Source organism: Melospiza melodia, unplaced genomic scaffold (assembly GCF_035770615.1).
Source record: "Melospiza melodia melodia isolate bMelMel2 unplaced genomic scaffold, bMelMel2.pri scaffold_32, whole genome shotgun sequence".
Lineage (NCBI taxonomy): Eukaryota > Metazoa > Chordata > Aves > Passeriformes > Passerellidae > Melospiza > Melospiza melodia.
The window spans coordinates 1,229,126-1,241,664 of record NW_026948638.1 but is presented as its reverse complement, the minus strand read 5'-3'; the positions used below and the strand labels follow the sequence as shown (position 1 = coordinate 1,241,664).

At 51.0% G+C, this 12,539-nt stretch overlaps 1 protein-coding gene across 1 annotated transcript; it reads right to left on the bottom strand.

Annotated features, from left to right (window-relative positions):
* Positions 1-1,122: 1,122 nt before the first annotated feature.
* Positions 1,123-1,832, bottom strand: LOC134434191 (olfactory receptor 14J1-like; the record flags this gene model as incomplete). The annotated part of the gene is made up of 1 exon (XM_063182872.1): positions 1,123-1,832. A coding segment is annotated over one exon (660 nt), but the record flags the coding sequence as incomplete, so codon positions are not given.
* Positions 1,833-12,539: the final 10,707 nt, after the last annotated feature.

Sequence of the window (12,539 nt, the reverse complement as noted above, 5' to 3'; positions counted from 1 at the left end):
TGCTCAGGGCAGTTTCAGGGTGGCTGCCAGGCAGCCCTGGCTCTGAGAAACAGCATCTGCAGTGGCACAGGAAACTCCCAGCTGATGGGAACAAACTTTCTGGCTGACTGCAGAGGCCAGGACAAACCTGAGTGGTTTCTCTGGTGTCCCCCAGCCCTTGCTGGCCCCAGGGCTGATGGCATTTGTGCTCCCTCAGGTTCATGTCCCCACACCAACAGCATGGGGGTGCTCCCCCTGCTGTGGGCAATGCAAACAGGGGCTCCTGAGCCAGTGCTGCTGTGTCTGTGCCTGCAAGGATGGGGCACCTGTGTGACCTGGGGGGAGAGGCCAGGGCTGCAGAGGGGGGATGTTGTTGGCAGCTCCATGAGGATGCTCTGGGACGCTGCCCTGGGCTGTCCAGCGGTCTGGGGATGGATCAGCCCCTGCTCTGCTGCTCCTTCCCGTCTGCCCCAGGGCCCTTGCAGAGCCCCAGCCATGCTGTTTGTCCCCAGCGTGCCCACGGCCAGCCTGGGGCTGCTCACAGGGGTTTTCTGTGCTGAGCATTGGCCTGGGTGGGTTCTTGAGAGAGCCTGGGCAAGGAGCCTGGAGCCCCCAGGCCCTGGGCTGTGGCGTCAGTGCTGCCCCAGCAGTGCCCATGGCCTGTCCCTGCTGCAGCCCCGGCACTGCCACCCCCAGGGCTGTGCCCGGCCCCGAGAGCACTCAGGCCCTGCAGCAACACCAGGGCCACCAGGGCAGCAGGGCAGGGCCACGGCAGCAGCACTGGCAACACCAAGTGCTGCTGCTGCTGGGCACAGATGCTGGGCAAGCCCTGATCTGCCCCCAGCTCTGCACACAGACATTGCTGAACTGTGCACAGAAGGCAACAAAAGGGGGATCTCCAGGGAAAACTTTGCTGGACTGTGGCAGTGAGGAGCTATGTTCTTGATAGCTTCATATGAAATAAATCCTTTATTTCATTTAAAGGTATCCAGAGCACAGCTACTCACTGATACAGTTTACAGGTCACAGTGGACGTGTGGGGAAACAAAATGAGATTTGGCAAAATTGATTGCTTTCATTTAGGGACAACATTAAAAAAGGTAAACAATGAAAAAGTAGCTCCATAATGAAACCAACAAGAAGTATCAAAGACAACTTTTATAACAAATTATTTTCAGAAACTGTCCAGCAGTTTAATGTTTCTTATATTGTCTAGTCATCAGTCTCCAGACTGCAGCTTTCAGCTCCTGGTTCCTCAGGCTGTAGATGAGAGGGTTCAGGGCTGGAGGCACCACCGAGTACAGAACTGTCACTGCCACATCCAGGGATGGGGAGGACATGGAGGGGGGCTTCAGGTAGGCAAAAATGCCAGTGCTGACAAAGAGGGAGACCACGGCCAGGTGAGGGAGGCAGGTGGAAAAGGCTTTGTGCCGTCCTTGCTCAGAGGGGATCCTCAGCACAGCCCTGAAGATCTGCACATAGGAGAAAACAATGAACACAAAACAACCAAATCCTAAAAAGACAGTAACAGCAAGAAGACCAAGTTCCCTGAGACTAGAGTGTGAGCAGGAGAGTTTGAGGATCTGTGGGATTTCACAGAAGAACTGGCCCAGGGCATTTCCATGGCACAGGGGCAAGGAAAATGTATTGGCCGTGTGCATGAGAGCATTGAGAAAGGCACTGGCCCAGGCAGCTGCTGCCATGTGGGCACAAGCTCTGCTGCCCAGGAGGGTCCCGTAGTGCAGGGGTTTGCAGATGGACACGTAGCGATCATAGCACATGATGGTCAGGAGGAAATACTCTGCTGACATGAAGAACATAAAAAAAAAGAGCTGAGCAGCACATCCAGAGTAGGAGATGTCCCTGGTGTCCCAGAGGGAATTGTGCATGGCTTTGGGGACAGTGGTGCAGATGAAGCCCAGGTCGCTGAGGGCCAGGTTGAGCAGGAAGAAGAACATGGGCGTGTGCAGGTGGTGGCGGCAGGCTACGGCGCTGATGATGAGGCCGTTGCCCAGGAGGGCAGCCAGGGAGATGCCCAGCAAGAGGCAGAAGTGCAGGAGCTGCAGCTGCCGCGTGTCTGCCAATGCCAGCAGGAGGAAGTGGCTGATGGAGCTGCTGTTGGACATTTTCTGTGTCTTGGCATGGGGATCTGTAAGAAAAGTATTCATGGAATCGTTGGGTTTGGAGAGGACTTTAAATGCCCCAGCACAGCCTGGGGGAACTTTTCCCCCACTGCCTGCCCAGGGCTCTGCTGCCTGGAGCTGTCCCTGCCAGCAGCTGCTTCCCTGTGCCCAGGGCTGGGCCCTGCCAGTGCTGCCAGAGCCCAGCCCAGCCCTGTGGGCTCAGCTCTGCCCTGCAGACCCCTCCCTTCCCAGGGGCAGCTCTGGCTCTGCAGGCTCTGATGGCAACATCAGTGCAACCCTGAGGAGGCTGGAGAAGGGATATTGACACTGCCTGTGAGGGGTCCTGTGCTGATTTCTGTCACTGCCTGCTTTATTCAGAGCTGAGATCAAATTATTTATTTTTTCTAAACCTGAACCAAGAGATGAATATCTACGTGCAATTTTCCATCCCAGCAACCCAAAGCAGTAGATTAATGAATTTTTCCCTTTTATGCAGCCCCTGCCTTGCTGTGCTCCCTGTATAATCTACTTGGAAATGTTCTGCAGTTAAATGCCGGGATGGGAGCAGTCCTGAACAATGCAGCAACCTCCACACACAAGGAGAAGACTTCCAAGCCTGACCAGCTATCTCCTCCCACTCAGATCTTGTGCCCCCGTGCTGGGAGCAGCTGCCAGGGCTGCTGAGAGCTGTCCCTGGCAGGCAGCAGAGTCCCTGCCCCAGCACAGTGCCCTGGGCTGCAGGACCCTGCTCTGCAGGACAGTCCTGGGCACCCCTGGTTGCTCTGCACAAGAGACAATCAGAGAATGTACTCACAGGGTCTGTAGGCAATGGGATGTTCCAGCTTGAGGAGATCACTCCAGGAGCTGCATCTGCATTGTCCTGCAGCCAGAGGTTCCTGTGCCAAGGGCTGGCAGTGATTCTGCCCCAGGCACCTCTCAGCACCTTCCCAGCCCTGACTGATTGAAGCTCTCTGTGCCTCTGTGCTGTGCCTGGGGTGGCTGCAGGCAGTGCCCCAGCCCTGCTGAGCAGGGAGAAAAGCTGCTCATCAAGAGAAATGTGCTTTTGAAGCTTTGCTTGGTTACCAGGAGCTGCCTCTGTGCCAGGAGCCCTGCCCAGCTCAGCAGCACAGACACAGCACCAGGACTTTAATGAGCCTCTGGGGCTTTGTGCTCAGGCCCTGAACATCAGTCAATGAGAGGGAGCTGAAGAAACCTCTCCAGAACTCCAAGCCAGAATCCAACTCCAAAGTTTCTTGGACTTTTAATGGGTCCCACTGAGGGACATGTCTGAGAAAGTGTCCCCAGGCCCCAGGCAGAGCAGAGAACTGGAGGCAGTGATGACAGGTGTGGACAAAGAGAAGGCAAGTCTTGGTGCCCTGGGGCAGAGCAGGGTCTGTGCCAATAAGGGCTGGGAGGAGACACCTTGTCCTGAGGCCCTGGGGCCTCCTGGCACAGCCCCAGCCAGGCTGGGCACTGTCAGGCCCTTGTCCTACCCTCAGCATCCCCCCCAGCCCACATCCCAGTGGCCTCAAGGATCTGCTGGAAGGAGTCCCTGGGGAGCCTTGCTCGGGTATGGCCCTGGGGGCTCCTGAATGCTCCCTGCAGGGACTGCAGGTTTTTTGAAGAACTTTGGGTTTGGCTTTTGCCTTGGAGTTTCTGAGAGGTTTGTACAATCATGGCCTCCAATTATCTGCAGTAATTATTCCCTGGAGAGGCTTTGTCAGTAACAACACTCAGTGGGGCTCATTAATACTTCAGGGTACTTCAGTTATTTTAAGGTACTTGGTGTTTCCCTTTTGATACTGACTCTGTGAGAGGTTTGTGCAATCATGGCCCCAATTATCTGCTTTAATGAGTCCCTGGAGAGCTTTGTACTGACACTCGGTGGGGCTCATTAATGGCTTTAGATACTTAAGGTTTTTAATGTACTTTATGGATTTAAGAATACTTTTAGGGACTTTTAAGGATTTCCTTGCCCACACGGAGTCTCTGAAAAGTTTTTGTGCCATCCTGTCCTCCGATTATCTTGTCCAAGGAGTCCATGAGGAGCCTGTGTTGGGTATCTTTCCCCTTTCTGTTTTACAACAAAGATGGAACTGAAAGAATTTTGTAAGACTTTCTAAAAGCATTCAAACAATCAGGGGAAAATTAACAATACAACAACAACCACTAAGAGAATTAATAGTCCTGTTTTCGCTAGACATTATCCAACCCTTTAGTCCGTTGGACTGGAAGAGTTTATTGAACCAGTCTTTTTTTTCCACTTGAAGCTTCTTGAACTCTTCATTCAGTTCTTGAATGCTCTTGTGGATTGACTCGCTGTGGATGGAGAGGTTCATGCAACACATGCCCTCAGAGTCTACACAGCCATGCCCCTGTGCCCAGAGTAAAAACTCTATCGCTGTTCTGGAAGGTGGCATGTCTGATGGTCTCTATGTCTGAGAGCAGGCCACTCAGTGTGAGGGAGGTAGCATTGGTTTGCTTACTTAACAGGCACCCAAGATGGTCTGATTGTCCTAAAGCTTTAGCTGCAGCCACCCAAGGTAGTCCAAATTGGGGGTACTGTGATGCGATGCCTGGATTAAAGCTTGCAAAGCCATCTCTTTGATATCATACAATACTTCTCTGGGGCACCTGCTGCTTGATCATCTAGTCGGCTTTGCTGTCCTTCTCCAGCTAGATGGTTGATTGTCAATTCCGCCCTTGCCTCATTATTAGCATAGTCTACTATTAATTGATTTAGTAAACACTTCCATCCCCCTTCCCACAGGTTGTATTCTGTAGGCCACAACAACATGGTCCTAATACATTTTAAATCATAGGGAGTTATGATGTGCTGTAAACATGGCCCTCTTTAGGCCATTTAAACAAGCTAAGTCTTTCCTATGCTCTTTACCTGCCCTACACAGATCCTTGATTTCCCTGTAAACCAATGGCTGATACCTGGCATTCTGCCCCCTTCTTTCATAACATACCGGGGCAATGAGGAGTTTCAAGACTATTTGCCAGTCTCCTTCCTTAACTGCTTCCTTCTGAATCCTTTCCTAGGGACCTTCTGGGGTTGAGGGGAAAGGTGGCTCTGGGGAATCCAAACTGTCTTCTGGGGAGGAACTTGTAGGAGAAACATTTGGTTTAGAAATAGTGTGACAGTGTGGCTTAGTATCTATGACCACGGCATTACATTATTGCTGGAGGGTGAGGCAACGGGCACTGCCATTTTGTCAGGTGTTGGGGAGGAATGCTCTTGATTTACGACGGCAGACTTCCGGGGTAGAGTTCTGGAGGCACAGCCCAGGGTGAAGGTGGAATGACTGACAGTAGGGACATGACCCACAGTTGTGGGGAAGGAGTCTGGAGGTTTGTTCTGGGCGGAAGAGAAGGTTGTGGTAGCAGGAAGTGGAGGAGCCAAGATGGAGGGAGGATGATCCGGCTCCCAAGCCACATTCAGGCTCCTTCCATCTTGAGTCTCCAGGGCATGATATTCCAAGACCACGAGGCCGTTGCCATCTTGGACCATTGTGGAAGGTCTGAGAAAAGCATGTTTGAGGGGAGGTCCTGAGTTGGGAGTGACCAACGGATTGAGTTTTTGAGACATTGCTTGTTGCTGAAGGGTCTCAAGGATGGTATAGAAGATGGGGAGCATGTGGGCTGCAATGGGCACCCTTTTGATTGAAAGCTTGTACAGTTTAAGTCCCAGTTAGTCTTAAAATTCAGTGGTATGGATTTCATCAGCAGAGGCATTTGAAGATTTTTAATGATCCACCTCATGATTGATTTTAATTTTTTCTTTGAAAATATTTTTCACAATCTGTTAGAATTAACTTAAAGCATCCATATATGCTCCTTTCTACTTTGGACATCTGGCTGCCCATTTTTCTCCCTCTCCGCCACCAGAGCACACCAAATCAATAATGGGACTTGGGTGCATATTGTAAAAACACAGTGGCAAAATGGGCAATAAATGTCTTGCATTTCCCCAAACCCACCTGCAATCCTATACAGGTGAAACCGTTTTTGCCCCTGCCGATCCCGGGCCGAGGTCCCTCGAAGCAACAATGAATCCGCCAGACCTGGCACAATCCAAAATCCCGGGGAGCACTGGCCTATCCATCAGCTAACCACAGCTGACGTGACTGACACAGGGAGCCCTGAATATCATGGTGCCTGTTCGGGTGCCAAATGTCACAATGAGGGTGGCTGCAACAAACCTCTCTGAGTCCCTGACTTCAGCAGGGCGAGGGTGGCAAAAATGAAAAGGAGTGGGTTCGATGGAGTTTCCCAAAAAAGAACTTTAATTACATGGTGAAAAACAATAAACATGAGCAGTACGAGGGGCAGTATCCTGAAACCTGAGACAAAGAGGAAGTCACAACATAGACACTTGGGGCTAGAAAACTAGAACAATAACCATATTGTGGAGAGCATTATTAATAATTGGTTAGCTGAGAAAGGCCACACTGATATAATGCCACTGGTTAAATTGAAGGAGAAAAGTCAGCAGTCAGCAAGCTAAAAGGAAGAGTCAGCAGCGACCTTGCTGCAACATGAGGATAGGGAGTTGAGATTAGCCCTGAATACATCCTAAGAATATGTAGAAAGTATCAAAAGTAGAACCATAGGAATGTAGAAGTAGGCGTAGATGCTGATATGCAAGCTGACCAATCCTGAGCTCAACTTTTGCAATATGTATGAAGCTCATTATTAACTGTATTTAACCCGCCGTACTGATCAATAAAATTGAGCCTGTGATGATCAAAATGATGTCCTGGTTCCCTTCCGTCGACACCATATAGAAGAAACAAGTAACCAATAAACCAATACAGGAGTAGAACTTGGACAACTTAGCATAACAACACTAAAGGCTTATGGGAAAAGTCTCAAGCTCACCCTAAGTAAATGGAATGATTCCTAGAACTTGAAACTCACACCCAGTTCTTCCAGGGTAAAATCTGTCTGACTGTGAGTTACAGCTGGGCTAACTCCCACACCGCTGCTTTGCACTGGCCCCTTGGGACCATGCGGCCAAACAGAGCCACAATGCTGTCCTTGGTTCCACAAGGCTCTGCAGTGTCACAATGGCCCCTTCATTTCACAAGGCTCTCAAATGTCACATTGGTCTCCATAGGAAGGAAACCACAGAGCCCCAGTGTTCCAGGAGCTGATGAACGGCAGCCATCTAAGAGGCCAAGGTAAGCCTCATCTGTCTGTCCTGGCAGGTTTGCTTGGAGCAACCCTTGGATATTTGAAATCACGAATGCGGAGTCCTAATTTAGGACATTTGTGCCTGGAAAAGTGGAAATTTTTTTTCCATACAAAGAAAACCACAGAGCCCTTTCCAGTGTTTGGAAAATAGATGAATGCTGGCACTAAGGAGTTAAAGACCAGGCAGACTTGTCTGTCCTGGCAGTTTTAGTCTGGCAGCAGTCCTTGAATAGACAGATATTTAGAGGTGGAATCGGAACTTTGGCCATGGATGTCTGGAAAAAATGGACAGTTCTTTTCCATTAAAAAGAAAAGCCCAGAGCCTCAATGTTTCAGGGGCAGATGGAAATGGCCTTCCGCATTCCAAGGTCAGGCAGACCGGTCAGGTGACCCCTGGGAAGCCAAGGCAGCCACACCTATTTCATGTTCCCTTCCTTCCACAGGGCCCTGCAGTGTCACAATGGCTCCTTGCTTCCATGATGCCCTCAGGTGTCATAACGGTCACTTGATTACACAAGTCCTTAAGGATCTTAATGGTCTCCATTGTTCCACAAGGCCCCACAGTGCCATAATGGTCTATTGGTTCTATGAAGTCCCACTTTGTCAAATGGCCCCTTGGTTCCATTGGGGCCCAGTAGTGCAACAATGATTCCCTTGGTTCCACAACTTCTCATAGTGTCACAATGGCCCCTTCCTTCCATAAGGCCCTGCAGGGTCACAATGGTCTCCCTGATTCCATGGGGCCTTGAAATGCCACAATGTTTTCCATGGATCCACAGTGCCCTGCAGGATCACAATGGCCCTTTGGCTCCACAAGGCCCTGAAATGCAGCAATAGCCTCTTGGTTCCACAAAGTCCTGCTGCTTCACACTGGCCCCTTGGGACCGTGACACGCAACTGGGCCACATGTTCTTGGTTTGATGAGAACAGAAAGATGTTCTTGGTTCCACAAGGCCCCAGAGTGTCACAGTGGCCCCTAGGATCCATGGTACTCTGCGGGGTCACAATGTTCCTCTTGCTTCCACAAGTCCCTAAGTGTCACCATGGCCCATTGTTTCCAAAATGCTCCGCAGTGTCACGATGGTCTCCATAGGAAGGAAACAAGTGAGCCCCAGTGGTGCGGGGGCAGTCACCAGAGAAGCAGTCAGCAGAGGTCAAGTTTAGCCCAACTTGTGTCATCTTGGTTTTTTAAGATTTTCTAAGCCTTCTGACGTTGACATTCTTGTAGTGAACTTTCTCACACACTTTCTGTAAGTAACTCATTGTTTCGCATTCCTTTTATGGAGGAGGAGAGAGTTGAAGGGCTGTTGGTTTAATCAGTGTCATTGGAGAGGTGGCACTATTCACCCTCCAATCCGCTGTCACTTTTGGAAAACTATAAATGTTGGAGACAGAATATAAAGTTCACATTTTTTCTTCACCTTGAGAACAGCCATGTGTGCTTCTGTTCTTTCCTGTCCTCTAGTGACATCTGGTGACTGCCAAAGTACTGCAGCCTAGGCTGAGACAGAGTGCAGATTGCCGGTGAGATTTTATTGTCACCCCTCTTTGGTGCTTTGCCTGCTGTTCTTGGGGTAATGGCAACCGCTGTGTGTTTCAAGGAGGATTCCCTCATTTTGGATCTCTGGAGGGGGGGTCCTGGAGTGGAAACAGGTTTCTATTTCCTGGTATGATTTTGAGCGATTGCTTCTGTGAGGGCTCTTTTCGGACTCTGCAAAGCTTTTCTCCAAAGAGGAGTGGTCTCTTGTGGGGGTCCGCCTCATGGAGGCCCTCTTTGATGATTGCACCGTAGACGTGGGATCTCTGCTGGTGCAGTGGAAAAAGTGTGAGGAGCTTTGGCAGGGGTTTGGTTCTTGTACCCCTCGGAGTTCCCAGTGGAGCCCTTCTGTCTCGGACATGGACGAGGGGAAGTTTGAGTTTCTGTGCAATGTGGAGCTCTCTCCCCACCCTGGGACGGTGTGCTGGGGGACGGGTCCAACATGGGGGATGGCGATGGTTCCCCCGGGGTGGATTTGGCTGTGCCAGTCTCCCTTGTGCCGCTCTGCAGTGATGCGGCTCCACGGGCTGCACATCTCTTGGCACCCCTCCCCTCCTCCATGTCAGGGACAGAGCCCCGCGCCGGTCTCATCCTGTCGCAGGCAACTTTTCATTAAAATCCTTTCATTAGGATTTTTCCTACTGAAGCTGAGACCTTTCAGCAACAAAGTGTAAACAATGGTTATCTGCTGCTGTGCAATGCAACAGGTGGATCCGTGATTGCACTCCTGTGGATGTTTGTATTTACTGACCACTCATGGCAGAGGTGCTCTTGCTGTATGACGAGACACAGATCGTTGTTATTCATTCTTTTCGATTGTATACTTAGCTTAGCCTCCTGAGAAACCTTTCCATTTCTATTACTTTTTAGTACAGTAAAATGTAGTATATATATATAATAAAATAATAAATCAAGCCTTCTGATCATGGAGTCAACATTCTTGTCTCTCTCTCATCCTGAAAACCCTTGTGACCACCATCACATTGTCCCAGTCCACACTGGGTTTGCAGGCCGTGCTGGCACCTGTGCCCGCCAAGGCGCCCCCTGCCAGGGCTGTGGCGCGACAGGGCGCTGAGGTATTTACCTTTAGTGTGAATGCCAACACGGCCAGCGGGAGGCCGGTGGGTGCCCGGGGCCATGGCGCTTCCTTACCGAATTTGTGGACACTTTCCTCATGCCTGGTGACCGTGCGTCCGAGGAAACCCGAGCGTTTCTGGCAAGCAGCCAAAACCAAGTCCGAGGAGATGTCTGAGCCTGCCTCCTCATGGCATCTGCAGGGTCATGGAGGGGGCTTCTCTGGCTGCAAGGGGTGCAGGGGCGAGTGGTGTTTACCTGGCTCCCAGTCAATCATCTCCTCTTGTCCCTGTGGGGCTCAAGGACTGGGACACAGCAGCTGCTGTGGCTTTGTCGGAAGGTCCCCAGGCTTTCCCTATGCTCAGGGGTGTTACTCATAACACCCATGAACCGCTTTTGTATAAGCTGGAGAGGGAAGTCCATGATGCAGTTGCTCAGCATGGTTTGGAGTCTGCTGAGGTTATGCAGACTCTTTGGAGGGTTGCTATGGATGTGCTGACACCTCATGACCTCTGTCGTGTAGCACATTCTCTTTTTGACTTTGTGCAGTTTGATGTTTTTGAGACCAAGTTGGCTTGTTTGGCAGCCCAAGCGGTGGTGCAGAATGCTGCACTGGTGCCGCAGGGCCCCAGGTGTGTGGATGTCCCTGACATGCTACTGGGCACAGGGCTTTATGAAAATGCTCAGGGGCACGTTGGCTTCGATCCCCTTGTGCTTGACCAGTGCCACACATTGGGCTTTGCAGCGATTGTTCAGACCCTGGAAATGGCTGCTCTGAGGAAGCCATTTGTGACCACTGTCCAGGGGTTTGATTTGATGAGTCTTTCATGGCATTTGCGGCAAGGCTGACTGCATCTGATTAGGGGCAGGTGCCTGATCCTGTGGCAAAGAGGATTGTGATTGCAAACCATGTGAGGTGTAATTGGAATGATGCTTGTAGGAGGGTCACAGTGGCTCTGCCTGGTTTTCCTACTGTCTCTCAGATGGCGGAGGCCTGTGCGGACATCATCCCCTCGGGTTGGAAGTTGGCTGCCGTGGCTGCCGCTGTGCAGCCAGTCTGGGCAGCACCGCAGGGCAGGTGGCCACAGCAGGGGAATGAGCAGGCTGGCAAGAAGCAGGGGAAGAAAGCACAGAAGTTCAGATTTCCCATGTTTTTCTTTTTGGTCGGTGTGGTAGGCTGAATCACATGTCCAATGTCTGCAAGGCGACTGTTCATGTTAATGGCCAGGCTTTTCAGGGCTCGGGAAACGTGAAGCAGAGCGCGCAGACAAGACGCACCCAGACACAAGCTTCTCTCCATCCCCAGGAACCGATCGAGGTCTCCTTTGCCATCTTGCAGCCAGCACCCATGGATCAGCAGGTGTGGATGTCTGCACCGCAGCAACACTTGTCTTAGGAATCTTGTAAAATACACAAGGTTCTCCTGGATTCCTTTGATCCCGTGGGTGGGGGCATGAGTGCTCTCCTGATGGGGAGATCTAGTGCCACCCTTCAGGGCATCATTGTGCCCCTGGGGCTCATTGATGCAGATTTCACAGGGCAGATTTGTGCCATGGTCTCCACACCCACCCCCTCCCGTCACGATCCCGAAAGGGACACAATTTGCTCAGCTTGTGCCTTTTAAGTCTTCTGTTTGCAGGACAGCTGACCGGTTGCGTGTAGCTGGTGGCTTTGGATCCACTGGGCCGCCTCAAGTTAGCTGGACTGCTGTCCTGACAAAGGACCGTCCCGAGATGCTGTGTACCCCGCCTGTTCCTGGTGCGACGCCATTGGAAATCCACCTCCTTGGGCTTCTCGGCAGGGGTGCTGATATCATGGTTCTTTCCCTTTCAGCCTGGCCCCCAGAGTGGCCCCTGGATCCGGTGAGGACATCTGTCGCAGGTCTGGGAGAGACAGCGCAATGCTACTTGAGCTTGAGGCCCATGCTGCTTGCGAACCCAGAGGGACAGACAGCCTGGGTTAGGCCTCATGTTACTTCAACTCCTCCCAACCTCTAGGGGAGAAATCTTCTTCTGTCTGGGAGTGCACATTGGGATGGATTTTTGATGGGGGCCACTGCAGTGAAGGGCGCAGACGGTCTTACGCCTCCTATTCGGTGTCTGGTCGACAAACCTGTCTGGGAGAAGCAGTGGCTTCTCCCTCAAGATAAATTGGTCGCCCTTCAGAATCTGGTGCAGGAGCAGTTGGACCAGGGTGAAGCCGGCAGGGGGGCTTTGTACAAACCATGAACCAGACAGGGCTGCTGTAGAACACGCCTCGAGCTGCTTTAATTTTCAGCATCAGTCTCATTACATGGTTATGACAATGGGAAGATGCCAGCAGCTCACATTCCAGGCAGCAGACCAGGAACTTAATGGTACTACTTACTTTATACGTTTCTTGACCAATCACACAAAGCAAAAGCACATTGACAGTAGTTCTAGCCCATCACCATAAGCACATGTACCTTTGGTTAAAAACATGCTTTCTTATTTGAAATACAATACTTGCTTGTAAATCTTAAAACACAATGCACAGAGCTCCATTATTAAGCTTTAATCTTCCTAATATCTTGCTAGATAAACTTTCTGTAGCTTACAGAGCTATTCTAGACAAGTATTAATACACAGATCATTGTTCTAGTT